Source organism: Tursiops truncatus, chromosome 19 (assembly GCF_011762595.2).
Source record: "Tursiops truncatus isolate mTurTru1 chromosome 19, mTurTru1.mat.Y, whole genome shotgun sequence".
NCBI lineage: Eukaryota > Metazoa > Chordata > Mammalia > Artiodactyla > Delphinidae > Tursiops > Tursiops truncatus.
The window spans coordinates 27,528,320-27,544,748 of NC_047052.1; the positions used below are offsets into that span (position 1 = coordinate 27,528,320).

At 41.0% G+C, this 16,429-nt stretch overlaps 1 protein-coding gene across 8 annotated transcripts in view; it reads left to right on the plus strand.

The window, feature by feature from the left end:
* PSME3IP1 (proteasome activator subunit 3 interacting protein 1) overlaps window positions 1-16,429 on the plus strand; it is a 41,097-nt gene that overhangs the window by 4,770 nt on the left and 19,898 nt on the right. For 4 of the 8 annotated variants that reach the window (XM_019935782.1, XM_033844511.1, XM_019935779.2 and 1 more), the window contains 4 exons: window positions 5,638-5,779; window positions 6,277-6,375; window positions 6,791-6,912; window positions 11,938-12,071. In XM_019935782.1, coding sequence (XP_019791341.1) covers window positions 5,653-5,779; window positions 6,277-6,375; window positions 6,791-6,912; window positions 11,938-12,071 — 482 coding nt within the window. In that variant the 5' untranslated portion in view covers window positions 5,638-5,652. Of the gene's footprint in view, window positions 1-4,708; window positions 4,829-5,148; window positions 5,245-5,637; window positions 5,780-6,276; window positions 6,376-6,790; window positions 6,913-11,937; window positions 12,072-16,429 lie in introns of all 8 variants that reach the window. The other 4 variants (XM_019935778.1, XM_073795561.1, XM_019935780.1 and 1 more) reach the window with 3 other exon arrangements.

The window sequence follows — 16,429 nt, forward strand, 5'->3', positions numbered from 1 at the left end:
GGAAAGTTGGCAGCATTTATTCTTTCTAAAATTAAACACAGTAAGGACAAAATAAGCATTCTCAATGTAAATCCTCTTCATCCCTAAATGAATTTTTATAATTAGATCCCCGGACCCCTGGGCTTTTGTTTGTTTGTGTTTTGTTTTAAATTATTTTAGCAAACGAAAGAGGAAAATAAGAGACTTGTGAAAATTTAGATAGGCTGTAGGAATTTGAAATAGACACTTTAATTTCTGGTTTCTCTGTCTACTTCCAGAAGAAGGTAAGTTGTGGGTACTCATCACCTTTCTAATGCAGAATAAACAGTCAGTGAATGTTGGACTCTTCAGAGAAAAATGCTTTGTGTGGGAAATATTTATTGCTTAGTGTGAGAGCATTTTTTTAGTCAGTTGAAATTAAAGGAGAGTAGCAAGAGTTGTTTTTTTTTTCAAAAATAAATTATTTATTTATTTTTGGCTGCGTTGGGTCGTCATCGCTGCACACGGGCTTTCTGTAGTTGCAACGAGCAGGGGCTACTCTTCCTTGCGGTGCACGGGCTTCTCATTGTGGTGGCTTCTCTTGTTGAGGAGCACGGGCTCTAGGCACACGGGCTTCAGTAGTTGTGGCACGTGGGCTCAGTAGTTGTGGCTCGTGGGCTCTAGAGTGCAGGCTCAGTAGTTGTGGTGTATGGACTTAGTTGCTCCGTGGCATGTGGGATCTTCCCAGATAAGGGCCCAAACCCATGTCCCCTGCATCGGCAGGCAGATTCTTAACCACTGCACCACCAGGGAAGTCCCACAAGAGTTATTCTTAAAAAAGACGTCAGTTATCTAATATAGTAACGTGATGTAATCTTTGGTCTTGTGTTTCCTATTGCACAAGTTGTATAGTGTTTGAATAGAATTCCCTATGGGACAAAGACGCTTTGGTGAATATTTGTTTAATGACTACCATTTTCTATAATTTACATTGGACAGTATCTAAGAATATTCATGTGAGAGCATTCCTCCCTGCTCAAATTCTTCAAATCCTCTCCATGGTTGGTTTATTCAATAAGTATGTCTTTATATTTCATGTATGGCAGACACTGTGCTAATAAGCACTGTGAGTAAAAAGAGCTGTTGGAATAGTCATAAATGGTAAAACACAATGGGTAAGTGCTATAGTAGAGTAATAAATAGCTGGAATAGGGGCCAGAGGAGAAACAGGGAGACTAATGGAATGCTCTTGCAGTAGTTTATGCAAGATGAGGCCCTGCAAAGAAGAGATTAGAAAGGAAAGGACTCTTAAAGGAGAGGATGCATTAGAAAGAGATCATTATGAGGTAGAAATAACAGAACTTAGAGACTGGTGGCATGTAAGGGAAAAAGGAAAAAGGAGTCTAGATATATGCCCAGGTTTTCAGCCTGGGAAACTTGATTGATCCATATTTGTGCCCTTCATTACTGCCTCCTACCTGTACTGTTCACTTTGGTAATTCATTACATACACTATTGGTATTAACTAGTGCAAGAGTACTAACTCTTAAAGTTTATTTTCTTTATCACCCCATAGAATTTGGCACAGTGCTGGACACAGTTCAGCATTCAGCACAATGTTGAGTTTATTTAAATTGAATTAATAATAAAACAGTAAAAGAGAGAACCACAGTAAAGGGGAAATATAGAATTACCAAATATGTATACATGTACATTTTCCCTAATTTCTGTTGTGGTCCCTTTCCCACTTCACATATCATGGTTGTTTATGTCACTGATTTATTTCTCCTGAACTCCTTGAGTGCAGACAGTATTTCTCTCACTCCCATAACCAGAGCTTAGCATAGCACTTTGTAGTAATGGCAAACCTTTCAAAGCATTTTTAAGCAGGTGCCAAACACTGTGCTAAATGCTTTACATGAATTCTCTTGTTATCCTCACAAAAGCTTTATAAGTTGTGCAGTACTATTTTAATCCCCATTGGTGAGTGCAATCTGTGGATTGGGAAACTAAGGCTCAGAGGAATTAAGTGACTTGTCCAGGATCATACAACTTGTAAGTGGCAGAACCGAGGTCTCTTGATCTCAGAGTCTATAGTCTTCATCATTACCTGTATCATTACCTCTTGTAAGGAGACTGCAACAGAAGGTATTTGTTATATATTGGTTGAATTAGATTAGGTTGTAGTGAAAGGTGTCTTGAAGTTAAGCTGACTTCTTGGCAATATTTATTGACAGTGAAGTTTTGAATTCTGAAAAGACAATATTTCTGGAGAAGAAATATTCTGAATATTATCCAGAATACTCAGGAGTATGACCACTTATTCATGAATATTTTCTGTACTTTAACCTCTCCTAATATAAAAATTAATTAGCCAGAGGGCCACTGGTGGCATTGAAGGCAAGAAGGGAACAACAGTAGTTGAAGTGCCAGGAAATGAGGACCTACAGAAGATGTGCAAATTGAAGAAAGAGACGGATAAAGCAGTCTATGGTTTAGTCTTGGCCCTTTTAAACTCACAGAAATTTATTATAATTAGGTGTGTCCATCTAGTTTTATTTTGGGAATGAGGGAATGTCAGGATTATATTAGCTTTAAAGAATAGAGTTTTGGACTTCCCTGGTGGCGCAGTGGTTAAGAACCTGCCTGCCAATGCAGGGGACACCGGTTTGAGCCCTGGTCTGGGAAGATCCCACATGCCACGGAGCAGCTAAGCCTGTGCGCCACAACTATTGAGCCTGTGCTCTGGAGCCCACAAGCTACTAACTAACTAACTAAATTTATTTAAAAAACAAAATAAAGAATAGATTTTTTACAAGTGTTGATTAGTTTTTACTGTGTGAGTGTTTTCTCAGGAAGTCAACCCTTTGAGAGAAGTAGAGTTTCTCTGTCAAATTCTAAATCCATTGTCTTTAAATTTCCTTTTTTTGGTGTGTTTCTGCCTTGTTTTCATTTTCATTAGCCAGCGGTGATCCTTGATTTTGTCCTTATTTATGAAAGATGGGGAAATAGCACAGGCTAAACTCTTTGGGTAGAAATTGAATTCTAACACTTTTTAAAAAAATCTCTTTATTTATTTATTTATTGGCTGCGTTGGGTCTTTGTTGCTGTGCGCAGGCTTTCTCTAGTTGCGGTGAGTAGGGGCTACTCTTCGTTGAGGTGCGCGGGCTTCTCATTGCAGTGGCTTCTCTTGTTGTAGAGCACGGTCTCTAGGCGTGCGGACTTCAGTAGTTGTGGCATTTGGGCTCAGTAGTTATGGCACACGGACTTAGTTGCTCCATGGCATGTGGGATCTTCCGGAACCAGGGATCGGACCCGTGTCCCCTGCCTTGGCAGGCGGATTCTTAACCACTGCGCCACCAGGGAAGTCCCGAATTCTAACACTTTTGAGAAAAAGATTGATGAAAAGGAGAGTAAGAATGTCTTGGAATCCCATAAATTTGTCTTTTCCCAAAAGTAATTGATAAATGTTGGGAAGATTCTTATTTTTCTAGAGTTTCCATTTCAAATCCAAACCCTTGTTTACATGTATCCTAAAGGCTTGTTTACATGTATCCTAAAGGCTCTGTCCCTTGAGTTTCAGGGATCTTTGTTAAAGTTAAGTGTACGTAGGTTCTTCTTTTTCCAAAAAGTCAACAGGCTATGAAAATTAAATGGTTTTACTTCCTTAATTTTACATTATAAGAATAATCTTAAGAGTCTGAATTCTTATTTAGATTGAAGCATGTAAGATTCTAGGTTTTTATTTTGGCCTTTTAGAAGAGTTCTTTCAGTATTAATATTTTCATTTTTTAAGTGTAACGAGAGTGAAGAGATGCATTTAATGGCATACCAGTTGCGTTACCATATCCTAAAATTTATTTACCAGGTTTAAATCATATGCAATTCGTTAAGTTCACTGCTTTGAGACACTTTTTTCTCTATTTTATAAGATTAAAGGAACTAGAAATGTTTGACTTAGAAAAGCGACAAATTAGGAGGAAAATGGGAGTTGTCTTCAAACAACTGCAGCATTGTCATGTTGAAAAAGGGATTTGGCTCCTTTTGTGTAGTCCCAGTGGATTGAACCTGTGTGTGGAATTTATAGGGAGACAGATTTCAGTTCAGTTTAAGGAAGAACTATCCTACCAGTCAGATCTGCTCAGAGAGAGTCAGCTGCCTGGAAGGGAGTACAGTTTTAAAGTATGGGTTGGATGAAAATCTCCTGGGTATGGATGGTGGGTTCTGCTGTCAGATGGAGAATTGTTTGAGGTGGACTATAAGGACCTGTTGCACTCTGAATTATTTACCAGGAAATAAGGGTGAGAGGACAGCCAATTTAGGGTGAGAAAGGAGAGCTACAGCTAAGAGAGGGGACATTGAGGGCCCAATATGTCTCTCCCATCCATTAGAGTTCTACATAGTTGATGTTTCCTCTGCCAGAGAGATTTAAGAAAATGTTGGCTCTTGTTCCATAAGAGGTCATTATGCAGAACTTGAGGAATTTTTGGCATGGTCACAGAGACAGAACAATTCTGTCTGTAATGCTAAATCAAATGCTAAGTAATGCTAAATCAAAAGTGTCCAGGTTGTGGGCTTTAGGTGGGAACAACAGCTTCTGTCAATTGATTTGGTTTTCTTTCTAGTAAATTTAAAAATTTTCTCATTGTTTCGTTGAACTAAACTTCAACAGTAGGATTTAGGCGGAGACTATTCTTTTGTTCTGCATGTTTGGATTTATTTTCTCAGTTTCCACTTTCGTCTTTACTAGAGAAAAATGTTTCATGAACATTCTCAGCACTGGAATTTGATGTAGGAAGAAAGCTGAAATTGACATGTCCTTCTTCTCCAGGAGGATCCCTGGTTTCTGGGAAGGGGTATGGTGAAGTGGGTAAGAGTATGAATTTTTGCTCTCAGGCCTGGATTTGATTCTCAGCTCCACCATTCACCACCTTTATCACCTTAGACAAGTGACCTAACTTCTCTGGGCCTAAAGTGCGTAAAATGGTTGAGGTCATTGTGGGAATGAGAAAAAAGAAGGATGGAGGATAGAATCTTAAGTGGGGCAGATTTGGAGTTTACAGGGAGGAAGGTCAGGAAGAGATGAAAGAGGAGTCATTTTAGTAGAGTACAGAGAACATGGAACCTGAAGTGGGGAGATCTGGGTTCTTCTAGTCTTACTTTCTCCACTTGTGGTCTGTGTGCCTCTAGGCATATCACTTCTCTGCTGAACGGACTAGACTCATCTCTAAGGCTCCTTGAATATCCGAGTTTCTCCTTTTGGAATCTACTTGGAAATAAAAACAGGTGAATCAAGGTGGTGTAATATCCCCGAAACAGGAATTTCGAGAAGGAACAATGTCAGGGTGCCCAGGAGGCCAATTTGTCTATATTAGAGGGACAGAGACAAATCTGGAATGTAAGATTTACTGTGGCATATCATGAGAATTATTCCAGGTCCTCTGCTGAGTTTGTAGATAACATAGATGTTGATAAAACTACTTGATACATTAGGAAAATGTAATCATGTGCTTTCATCAATGACCTGTAAATTAAACTGCTTGAGGATTTCTCAATTCAAGGTTGAAAGGAGTTTTGAGGTAGTCTATTGCTGGGGGAGACAGAGCTCAATCTTCTTGTTTCTCTTTAGAATTTTAATTGCAGTTCTCACTCGAAATGGTTTTTTGGTTTTTTTTGTAGACTGATTGTTCCATTATGGATGGAGGGGATGATGGTAACCTTGTTATCAAAAAGAGGTTTGTGTCTGAGGCAGAATTAGATGAACGGCGCAAAAGGAGGCAAGAAGAATGGGAGAAAGTTCGAAAACCTGAAGATCCAGAAGGTATAGAGGCTTGTAGACCTTTAATCCTTACAACCCTGCGAAGTGGGTATTAATGTCTTCGCTTTAGAGTAGAGAAAATGAGGCTCAAGGGAGCTATGTAAGGCCTCCATAGCTGGGAGCAGAACCAGGGTCCTCACATCTTTGCCCTTTCCACTCTGCGACACTGTCTTCCAGGAGATTCTGCTAGTCTATTCCATCTATTCAGGTGGATCCAGGATCTGAACAGCTGAGAATGCTGCTACCATGCAGGGTTTGGGTGGATCCCTCATCCAGTTAACTGTCTCAAGCCATGGGCCCTATTAACATTGATAGTTGACTTTGAGAACTGCTGGCCCCTCTCTGAGGTCCAAAGGGAAGCTGTGGACTTTGTACTATTTTTGTGTTATCTTTGCCCTCAGATCATGCAGAGACTTGACTTTATCTTTAAAATCCTTTGTGATTCCAAAATAATATGAAAGGATTCTAAAGTATGTATTTTTCCCCTCCCTTTCTTTCAGAATGCCCAGAGGAGGTTTATGACCCTCGGTCTCTATATGAAAGGCTGCAGGAACAGAAAGATAGGAAGCAGCAGGAGTATGAAGAACAGTTCAAATTCAGTAAGCTTCAGAAAACACAGTGTCCAAGGGACTCTGCAGGGCCTTTTTGGTGCACTTTTGCCCTGTGAACACTTTTACTAACCAGCCATGAAATTGTCTTGATTATCTTTAGATAAAATTGTCTGTAGATGCTCATTTGGTGGAAAAGAGACAACTTTCTACCATCTAGACCACATTGAACATTTTTGTTTAGAACTCAAGATACCCATTTTAATTTATGCTAATATCTAGTAATGGGAGAGATGCCTTGATTTTATGTCATGTTATCTATCCAAAAGCTTTGGTGTTTACAAATTCTTTCTTCTAATCCCCTGAAGTATCTGCTATTTATTTAAAAATAGGACAAGGAAAATTCTTATTTGACTATATTTTTCCTTTAGCCTGTTAAGTGTTCCTTGTTTAATTATTTCCTCAGAAAACATGGTAAGAGGCTTAGACGAAGATGAGACCAACTTCCTTGATGAGGTTTCTCGGCAGCAGGAACTAATAGAAAAGCAGCGAAGAGAAGAAGAACTGAAAGAACTGAAGGAATACAGAATATCCTTTGTACTTTGTTAGGAATGTATAAGGTGTCAGTTTCTCATCAACATCTATGCATTTTAGTTTCTTCGTAAGTAGAATGAGGGTCTTCTGCCTGGTGATCTCTAGTTCCCTTTCAACACTGATGTTCCTAGGACCCTGAATAACTGGTAGTGATATGTAGAGTTATGTTGCGTGCAGGAATCTCTTGCAATCAAAAGTCCAGATCCTTTAGGATTAACTAAAGGCCTAAATCCTGATAGTCAGTACCAGGTTATTCTTGCCTTGTGATATTAGACTCTGAAACAGGTGGACGATGCAGTGAACCTCATCCAGGGGAGAAACTGGCTTCTACATTTTAAAAGGAAATGTTTAGCAGCCCTCCTGTGTCCTTAGTAAGACCTTCCCTACAGATACAGCCTGGTTTGTCCCCATAGGTGGGTAGAGAAAGCATCCAAGAGAACTTTGCTTTGGTTCACTATTGCCTTTTTGGCATCCACTTGAATGTCTTAATAGACATACCAAATGTAACTTGGCTGAATCAAAATTCTCAATTCCGTGCCTCATTACCCCGACCCTCATCACACCACCTCCCTCCCCACCCCCCCCAACTCCTAATCTCTTCTTTTTCTGGTCTTCCCAATCTCAGTAATGGTACTCCTATACCCCCAGGTGCCTGGGCCAAAAACTACCTCCAAAATGTACTCCAAATCCTGCATTTCTTGCTTTCTCTGCTGCCACTGCAGTCGTCGTAGACCTTCTCTGGGCTACTGTGACCATCTAATTGTCTCTGCTTCTGCTCTCCTCCCCCACAATCCATTCTCTAGACAATAGTCTGGGGAACTTTTGAAAACATACGTGGGATCATATCACTTTCCTGTTTGAAACACTAGTGGCTTCCTGTTGCATTTAGTCTTAAGTCTACATTCTTTACCAGGTCCTACAAGGCTCTGCATGATTTCGGCCAACCCACCACCCTGTTGTATCTTGAACTACTCTTCCTCCTGTTTACTATACTCCAGCCTACTGGCCTGCCTTATGTTCCTCTCATACTGAGCTCTGTGAGGCATTTGCTATTTCCTCAGCCTGGAATGCTCTGCCCTCAGAGTTTACAAGGCTGGCATTTCATGACACTTGGGTCTCAGCTCCATTACTCATAGAGCACCCCATCTAAAATTGTACCCACCCCCATCACTGACTATAATGTCATTTTTTTTTTTTGCGGTACGCGGGCCTCTCACTGTTGTGGCCTCTCCCGTTGCGGAGCACAGGCTCCGGATGCACAGGCTCAGCGGCCATGGCTCACGGGCCCAGCCGCTCCGCGGCATGTGGGATCTTCCCGGACCGGGACACGAACCCGTGTCCCCTGCATCGGGCAGGCGGACTCTCAACCACTGCGCCGCCAGGGAAGCCCTATAATGTCATTTTTTTAATGGTCTCTGTCACTACCTGAAAAATCTTAATTTATATGCTTACTGGTTTGTGTTGTTCTTTATTGCTGGAATATAAAGTAAGCTCCATAAGAACAAGGACTTGATCACCACTGAATTCTCCAGTGCATGGCATATAATAAGTTCTTAGTATATATGTGAATATATTAATGAATGACTCATAGGAGAGGTTAAAAGGGCCACCTTAGCTTTTTCCTTCTGTGAGAAAGCTAATTTGAGTATTTCATGCTTGTATGTTGAATAACCTCACTAGTGTGACTGAGCAGGCTTTACCTCTAAGATTGATAATATGACTGTGTGTATGTGCTAATTGGTATTTGTTGCAGAGAGTGTGCAGTAGGTTCCATTAAAAAGTTATGTAGGAAAAAATGTGGACAGATTCCCAGGGATTTGGTTTAAGACAAATTTGGTTTAAGGTGACTGACGGTGATCGAGATAAGGTGGCAGCGCGGTGCCGCAAAACCTGCTCTGAACTGGTAGCGAAAGATCTGGCTTCAAGTCCCAGTTCTTCTAGTGGAATTCTGGTATAACACTAAGTAAGATAGGAGTTGATGGAAAGTCACACCTCCATCCCAACTGTAGGATTGAGCTTGATTTTTCTGAAGCTTCCCTCCCGAACTCTGTTCCGTGGTGACCCCAGGATGATATGCATTGATATATCTGAGATGGGCAGATATATGTATTGCATTGTTTCAGGCACCTGGCTTTTTCCTCTAAAGAAAAATATATTAATTACACTCTCATTTGAATTATGTCTTGTTTCATGTGCTTAATTTGGTAGGCAAGCAAATAAGACGGAGTGTCTCCCAAAGCAGCATTTTGGAGAGTATTGTTGGTGTGGTATGAGTGTGAGAGGCCTTTCGGTTTTCAATTCAAAGAGAAGAATGAACAGGGCAGCCATGAGGCAAAAGATACTTTTCTGTCCTGGTAACATTACAGCACAATATTGAAGAGGCTTCAGGGGTATTAGCTTTTTTTATGTATGTATATAAATTTATTTTGTTTATTTTTATCTTTGGCTGTGTTGGGTCTTCGTTGCTGTGTGCGGGCTTTCTCTAGTTGCAGAGAGTGGGGGCTTCTCATCGCCATGGCTTCTCTTGTTGCGGAGCACGGGCTCTAGGTGCGCAGGCTTAGTAGTTGTGGCGCACGGGCTTAGTTGCTTCGCGGCATGTGGGATCTTCCCGGACCAGAACTCGAATCCATGTCCCCTGCATTGGCAGGCGGATTCTTAACCACTGAGCCACCAGGGAAGCCCAGGGTATTGGTTTTTATTGGAAACTTGGAACGTTCTGACTGTCTAGAAAAACTGAAGCAAAGCAAGCCTTCCAACCCACTGACGTGCTAATCCCAAGCATGCATGTAGCCAGAGTCATGTTGAAATAGGAGTTGAAGGATTAGACATTTGTTTATTGAAGCTCTAAATCAGGAGCTGGTTCTTGGCTTTGCTTGGTTGCTATAAAATGATACATTTTGTAATGTGATACTTGTGAATACGAATAAGCTATGGTTTGTGCCAGTACAAACAACAGAACTCTTGTTTCTTTCAGGTTAGAGCAGTATTTATTAATATTATGTGTGTTGTAAAACAATGTGATTTTTAAAAAATGCTCATCTAATGCATTCTATGAGGTTTTTGAGATGTGTTTGTGTATTTAAAGCATTTTAGGGGGAGAGGGACTCAGGGGAAAAAAGGGCTTATGCTTTGGATATGGATCAAAAGTATAACTACCACTTTGCTTCCTGCCCACCAAAAAAAGAAGAGGTTGAGGGCTTTTCTTCACTTCAAAAGAATAGAAAGTTAAGTGTTGGTTTTTGTCTTTGTCTTGGTATTATAAATGTGTGGTTTTGTTATATTTTTTCCATTTTTGTTTTATTTTTCAATATTTAATATTAATTTTCTTTGAGAGTTTCTATCCTTTAGTGATAGAGTTGTAGGTTACAATCACAGCATGCTCATTGTTTTTGGTATTCTGTACTAGAAAGATGAAATTTCTGTTTCTTTCATTTTTATTCTAAAAAATGAACATTTAGTATTAACATTATCAGTTTCCATGATGACCTTAAAAACATTAAATTGATGAAGCTCAGAATAGTACTGAGGATTATGCATAATCTGTATTGAATATTAAAAATGTTTAAGATAGGGCTTCCCTGGTGGCGCAGTGGTTGAGAGTCCGCCTGCCGATGCAGGGAACACGGGTTCGTGCCCCGGTCTGGGAAGATCCCACATGCCGCAGAGCGGCTAGGCCTGTGAGCCATGGCCACTGAGCCTGCGCGTCCGGAGCCTGTGCTCTGCAACGGGAGAGGCCACAACAGTGAGAGGCCCGCATACCGCAAAAAAAAAAAAAAAAAAAAAATGTTTAAGATAACTGGTGCCCATAAGATTCGAGTTAGTGTCTGAAGAGTGATCAGAATTAGAATTTCCTAATTTCTGGTACCCAATTTCTCCATTATTCAAAGATACAGGAATAGCTTAGACCATATACCCCTACCCCCACCCCTTTGGGCTGATAATACATACTTAGATATCTTGGGCACTAGATGTCACTATTGTTCCAGCAAGGCATTACTGCATCTTAAGATGTTCCAATACATGTTTCAGTACTTATCTGTTGATTGATATGTTGTGGGAGAGCATGAAAAGGAAGGAGGGGAGGGGATTGGTGGAGAGAACAAAAGAAACTGGCAAAGCTTGAGGGCCAGAGATTGACATCAAGCATGAAAAAAGTATGTTACAAGTGAACTGGTTGCTTTATGCTTTTAAAACAACTTTTCATCCTGTGTTGTGTTGCATATGCACAGGGGTTTCTCATTAAATCACCTTGAGAGTGTTTAAAACAGGTTCCTGGGCCTCTGGAGGTCCTTATTCAGTAGGTTTGGGACAGGGGAGGGACTCTGTCTTTTAATGAGCCTTAAGGTGATTCTGATGTTGTCTTGCACCAGCAGAGTAGGAGTTAGTCTTCATGATGTCTAAAATTGAATGCCACTGGTAGTCATAGGACACTCCGCAAAATTTGATTTTTACCCTTGGGGGAAAAAGCAAATATTTTTATGTTTTCAGGGAAGCTACATTTTTTCTGTTGCATTCTTCAAGATCTTTGTTTTCTCCAGCAAGCATGATATTGGCCATGTCTTTGGTAATAGCAGGTTTTCTGGCCGTACTCAGATTTTCATTGAGAATCAAAAGGAAAAAGTTTGCTTCTCTGTATTATTTTGGGCTTGATTTGCTGTTTGATTGCTAGTCACCTTTATTTATTTTTAAAATATATATATATATTTTTGGCTGTGCCGGGTCTTAGTTGCGGCATGCAGGATCTGGTTCCCTGACGAGGGATCGAACCCGGGTCCCCTGCATTGGGAGTGCAGAGTCTTAACCACTGGACCATCAGGGAAGTCCCTTCATTTCTTTTTAAATCAGCTGGATTTGACTGGCAGAATAAGGAGGGGAGGGCATTTTTAAAATAAGTAGGTTGAACATTCCATGGCAGAGCTGAAGTGCTCACGGGTTATATCTGCCTTCCATCTCTTGATTTATCATTGTCCTGCTGTAGCTCTTCTTTTTGCTTAGTTTGACCCTTAACCTGTAACTCACAGTAATCTCAGCAAGGTTGGAATTTCTCAAGAAAACAAGAAGGAAGTGGAGAAGAAAGTGGCTGTGAAACCCACAGAAACCAAGACCAAGTTCTCCCAGGCAAAGCTGTTGGCAGGAGCTGTGAAGCATAAGAGGTCAGCCCGAATTCACACAACTTTAATCTCCTTCTGACTGTGTGCTTTGAAATGCCAGATTAATGGTAGCCAGAACAAAAGGTTACCTAAGCATAGGTCTTGGTGAAGTTCCTTTGGTGGTCTTACCTCTCTCTCCCCTACCAGATTTGGTGTCTTCTATAGCCTTTGACCCTTGTCTCTCTGTTCATTAAACATAATAGCTACTCTTCATTGGATGCCTGCCATGTGCCAGGCATTGTGTTAAGTACTTTCCATACATGATTTCTTTTATTCCTCTCAACAACTCTGTGAAGTACAGGTTCTTATTATCAGATGAAGAGACTGAGAATCTCAGAGGTTGAGAACCTTTGTCCAAGGTCACAAAGTAGTAGGAGAGGTGGAGTTCAGTACTTGAGCATCTGTTTCTAGGCAAACAAGGTAGCAAGTTCTATGGAAGGATTTATATAGGGTGTACTTAGATCATGGAGGAGGAATAACTGCCTGGAGGTGGATATATGTGCTCATGTTGGGGAAGTTAAGGCCTTAGAAAGAAGAGATTGACTAGGTAAGACAACTAGGGCTTTGACGGGCAGACGGGGAGAGCAGAACATCCCAGGAAGAGAGAAGAGCTGGGGCAAGGGCACAATGATCTATAAGAACATGGCAGCTGTGACAGGGTTACACACCTGGCTGGGGCTCTGCTTGTTTGGTGTGGGGTGGCAGCACTGCCTTGTTTGCTCCTCTCTTTTCAAGTCTTGAAATGGCACCAAAGTAATTAAATCTGGTCATTTCAATTTGACCAACTGTACCACAGGCAAAAGGATGTTAAGCTTAAGTGCAGACTATTAGGAAAATCAATATAGTATATTGGCAACCAGCCACATATTTTGAAGAAAGTGTGTTGATGCAGTTTTGTGGTTTGGCACACCTGTGTGCTGCTGTTCCCAGGAACATTGCTAGGACTGTTGCTTACATGTAAAAATGTCGTCGTGGTATAGCAGCCAAGGGGAGGAATATCAATAGCCTGAAAAGGGCCAGTTACCCCAGCCATGAATTATTCTTTTCAAGTTTTCATATAAGCTTTCTTGCTGGCCTAGTGTCTTTGAGGATTTGGATGTGGGTCAGTTGTACTGGGCTATACCAAGAAAGGGCTCTCTAGGCGGTCAGGTAGTTACCTCTCAGCAGTGTCTTGCTTCTAGCAGAATGTGTGTTGTAAGTAGCTCTCCTAGTCCTTAGACCAACTTTTATTAGATCATCCTTTATTGTTGTTTTGTGTAGCCAGGTGATAAATTAGTCTCCTGGGGCAGGAGTTCCTAATCTACCCAGCCTTGGGTTTATTAGAGTCACCTGGGAGTTTGTTAATACTGTAGATTGCGTCACACTAATTCTGTCTGGCTCAGTAAGTTTGGAGTGAGGTCTGGAAGTCTAATTTTTAAAGTTCCATGGATAATTCCGATGCTTGGTGAAAGTCTGATGCCTGATATATGTTATGAAGCATAGTAATAAAACAAGCCCCCCTGAACCCATCACCCAACTTAAAACCTAGAGCATTATCAACAATATGAGTCTGCCTCTGTGCTCCTCCCCATTCTGTCTCTGTGCCTTGACATTCTCACACCACTTTCCTATATCTAGTTTACCATTCTTTTGCCTCTCTCTTTTTTTTTTAAGACGATGTTGGGGGTAGGAATTAATTAATTAATTAATTAATTTTTGCTGTGTTGGGTCTTCGTTTCTGTGCGAGGGCTTTCTCTAGTTGTGGCAGGCAGGGGCCACTCTTCATTGCGGTGTGTGGGCCTCTTTTGTTGCGGAGCACAGGCTCCAGACGCACAGGCTCAGTAGTTGTGGCTCACGGGCCTAGTTGCTCCGCGGCATGTGGGATCCTCCCAGACCAGGGCCCAAACCTGTGTCCCCTGCATTAGCAGGTAGATTCTCAACCACTGCGCCACCAAGGAAGCCCACCTTTCTTTACTCTTAGTAGTTTTGGGGTTTTTTTTGTTTTTTGCTACCTATATAGGTACCCATAAATAATATAATAGCTTGCTTGTTTTGAACTTTATAAAAAATGATTTCATGGGCTTCGCTGGTGGCTCAGTGGTTGGGGGTCTGCCTGCCGATGCAGGGGGCACGGGTTCGTGTCCCGGCCCAGGGAGGATCCCGCGTGCTGCGGAGCGACTGGGCCCGTGAGCCATGGCCGCTGGGCCTGCGCATCCGGAGCCTGTGCTCCGCGACGGGAGGGGTCATAGCGGTGAGAGGCCCGCGTACCGCAAAAAAAAAAAAAATAATAAGATTTCATTATATACACACCACCTTCTGTGAATTTGGTTTTTCAATCAAATTGTTTCTCTGATTGAAACAGTTTTGTGTGTGTGTATGTATGTGTATGTATAGCTATAATTCATTCACTTTCACTGCTGTATAATAGTGCATTATTTGAGATTCCAAAATTTGTTCATTCTCCTGTGAATGAATGTTTGAATTATGACAAACGGTGCTGACAGGTCAAGGACATGCTTTGTTACATATGTACATCTGTTTCTCTAGAGCTGTGTGTCCAATATGTTAGTCCCTGGGCACCTGTGGCTATCTAAATTAATGAAAACTAAATGAAATTTAAAATCCAGTTCCCTAGCCACACTAGTCACATTTTATTTATTTATTTATTTATATTATTTTTGGCTGTGTTGGGTCTTCGTTTCTGTTCGAGGGCTTTCTCCAGTTGTGGCGAGCGGGGGCCACTCTTCATCGCGGTGCGCGGGTCTCTCACTGTTGCGGCCTCTCTTGTTGCGGAGCACAGGCTCCAGACGCGCGCCTGCGCGTCAGTAGTTGTGGCTCACGGGTCTAGTTGCTCCGCGGCATGTGGGATCTTCCCAGACTAGGGCTCAAACCCATGTCCCCTGCATTGGCAGGCAGACTCTCAACCACTGCGCCACCAGGGAAGCCCCACACTAGTCACATTTTAAGTGTTAAATAGTTACATGTGGCTTGTTGCTGCCCTACTGGACAGCACAAATACAGCAATAAAGTGATTTATAAACTAGTATCTCCTTATGATCTTAATTTGCATTCCCCTGTTAACAAATGTAGTTGACATATCATATGTTGATTTGCCATTCATGTGTCCTGTTGTGTGGAAGGTCTGTTCATTTATATTGCCATTTTTCTACTGCGTTATTTGTATTCTTCTTATTGATTCATAGGTTTTGTTTGTTTGTTTTTAAACGTAGTCTTGATATTTTTTTTCTCCAGTTTATAGCTTATCTTTTTACTTTAAAGTGGTCAAATATATTTAATTTTAAGGTGGTCAGTTTTTAAAAATTGAGATATAATTGACATATAACACATTAATTTCAAGTGTACAACATAATGATTTGATAATATGAGATATATATATATAGTGAAATGATCCCCATAGTAAGTCTAGTTGACATCCATCACCACACATAGTTACACATTTTTTTTTCTTGTGATGAGAACTTCTAAGATCTGTTTTCTTAGCAACTTTCAAATATACAATATAACATCATTAACTATAGTCACCATGATGTACACTACATCCTCAGTACTTATTTATTTTATAACTGGAAGTTTGTACCTTTTGAAGGTGGTCCATTTTAAGGTGGTCAAATCCATTAATATTTTCTTTTTATGGTTAGAGCCTTTTATATTTTGTTCAAGAAATTCTACTCTGAGGTCGTAATATAGTTTTTCTTGTAAAAGTTTTAGAATTTTTGTCTTTCACGTGTTAGTCTTTAAATCTGGAATTTTTCTTTTTTACTGTTACAGTGAAAAAATAAAGATTTTTCTAATGTTTCATTCCTGGTGATAAACCCAACTTGTCGTGATGTATTTTCTTTTCTTTCTTTTTTTTTCTTTTAAACTCTGCTGGATTTGGTTTGCTAATGTTTTGTATAGGTTGTTGCATCTGGAATCATGATGGAGACTGGCCTGTATTTTTTTTTCCCCCTACTTTATCTGATTTTGATGTGTAGATTAAGCCTAGCTTCACAGAATGATTTAGGGAGTGTTCCTTCTTTTTCTGTTTTCTGGAGGAGTTTGTATAGGATAGTAGTGTTAATTTGTGGCAGTTTGGTAGAACTCTATAAAATCACTTTGGTCCCTGTTTTTTTTTTTTGCGGTACGCGGGCCTCTCACTGTTGTGGCCTCTCCTCTCCCGTTGCAGAGCACAGGCTCCGGACGCGCAGGCTCAGCGGCCATGGCTCACGGGCCCAGCCGCTCCGTGGCATGTGGGATCTTCCCGGACCAGGGCACGAACCCGTGTCCGCTGCATCGGCAGGCGGACTCTCAACCACTGCGCCACCAGGGAATCCCGGTCCCTGTTCTTTTAACTTGTGATTATAGGACTATCTATGTTTTTC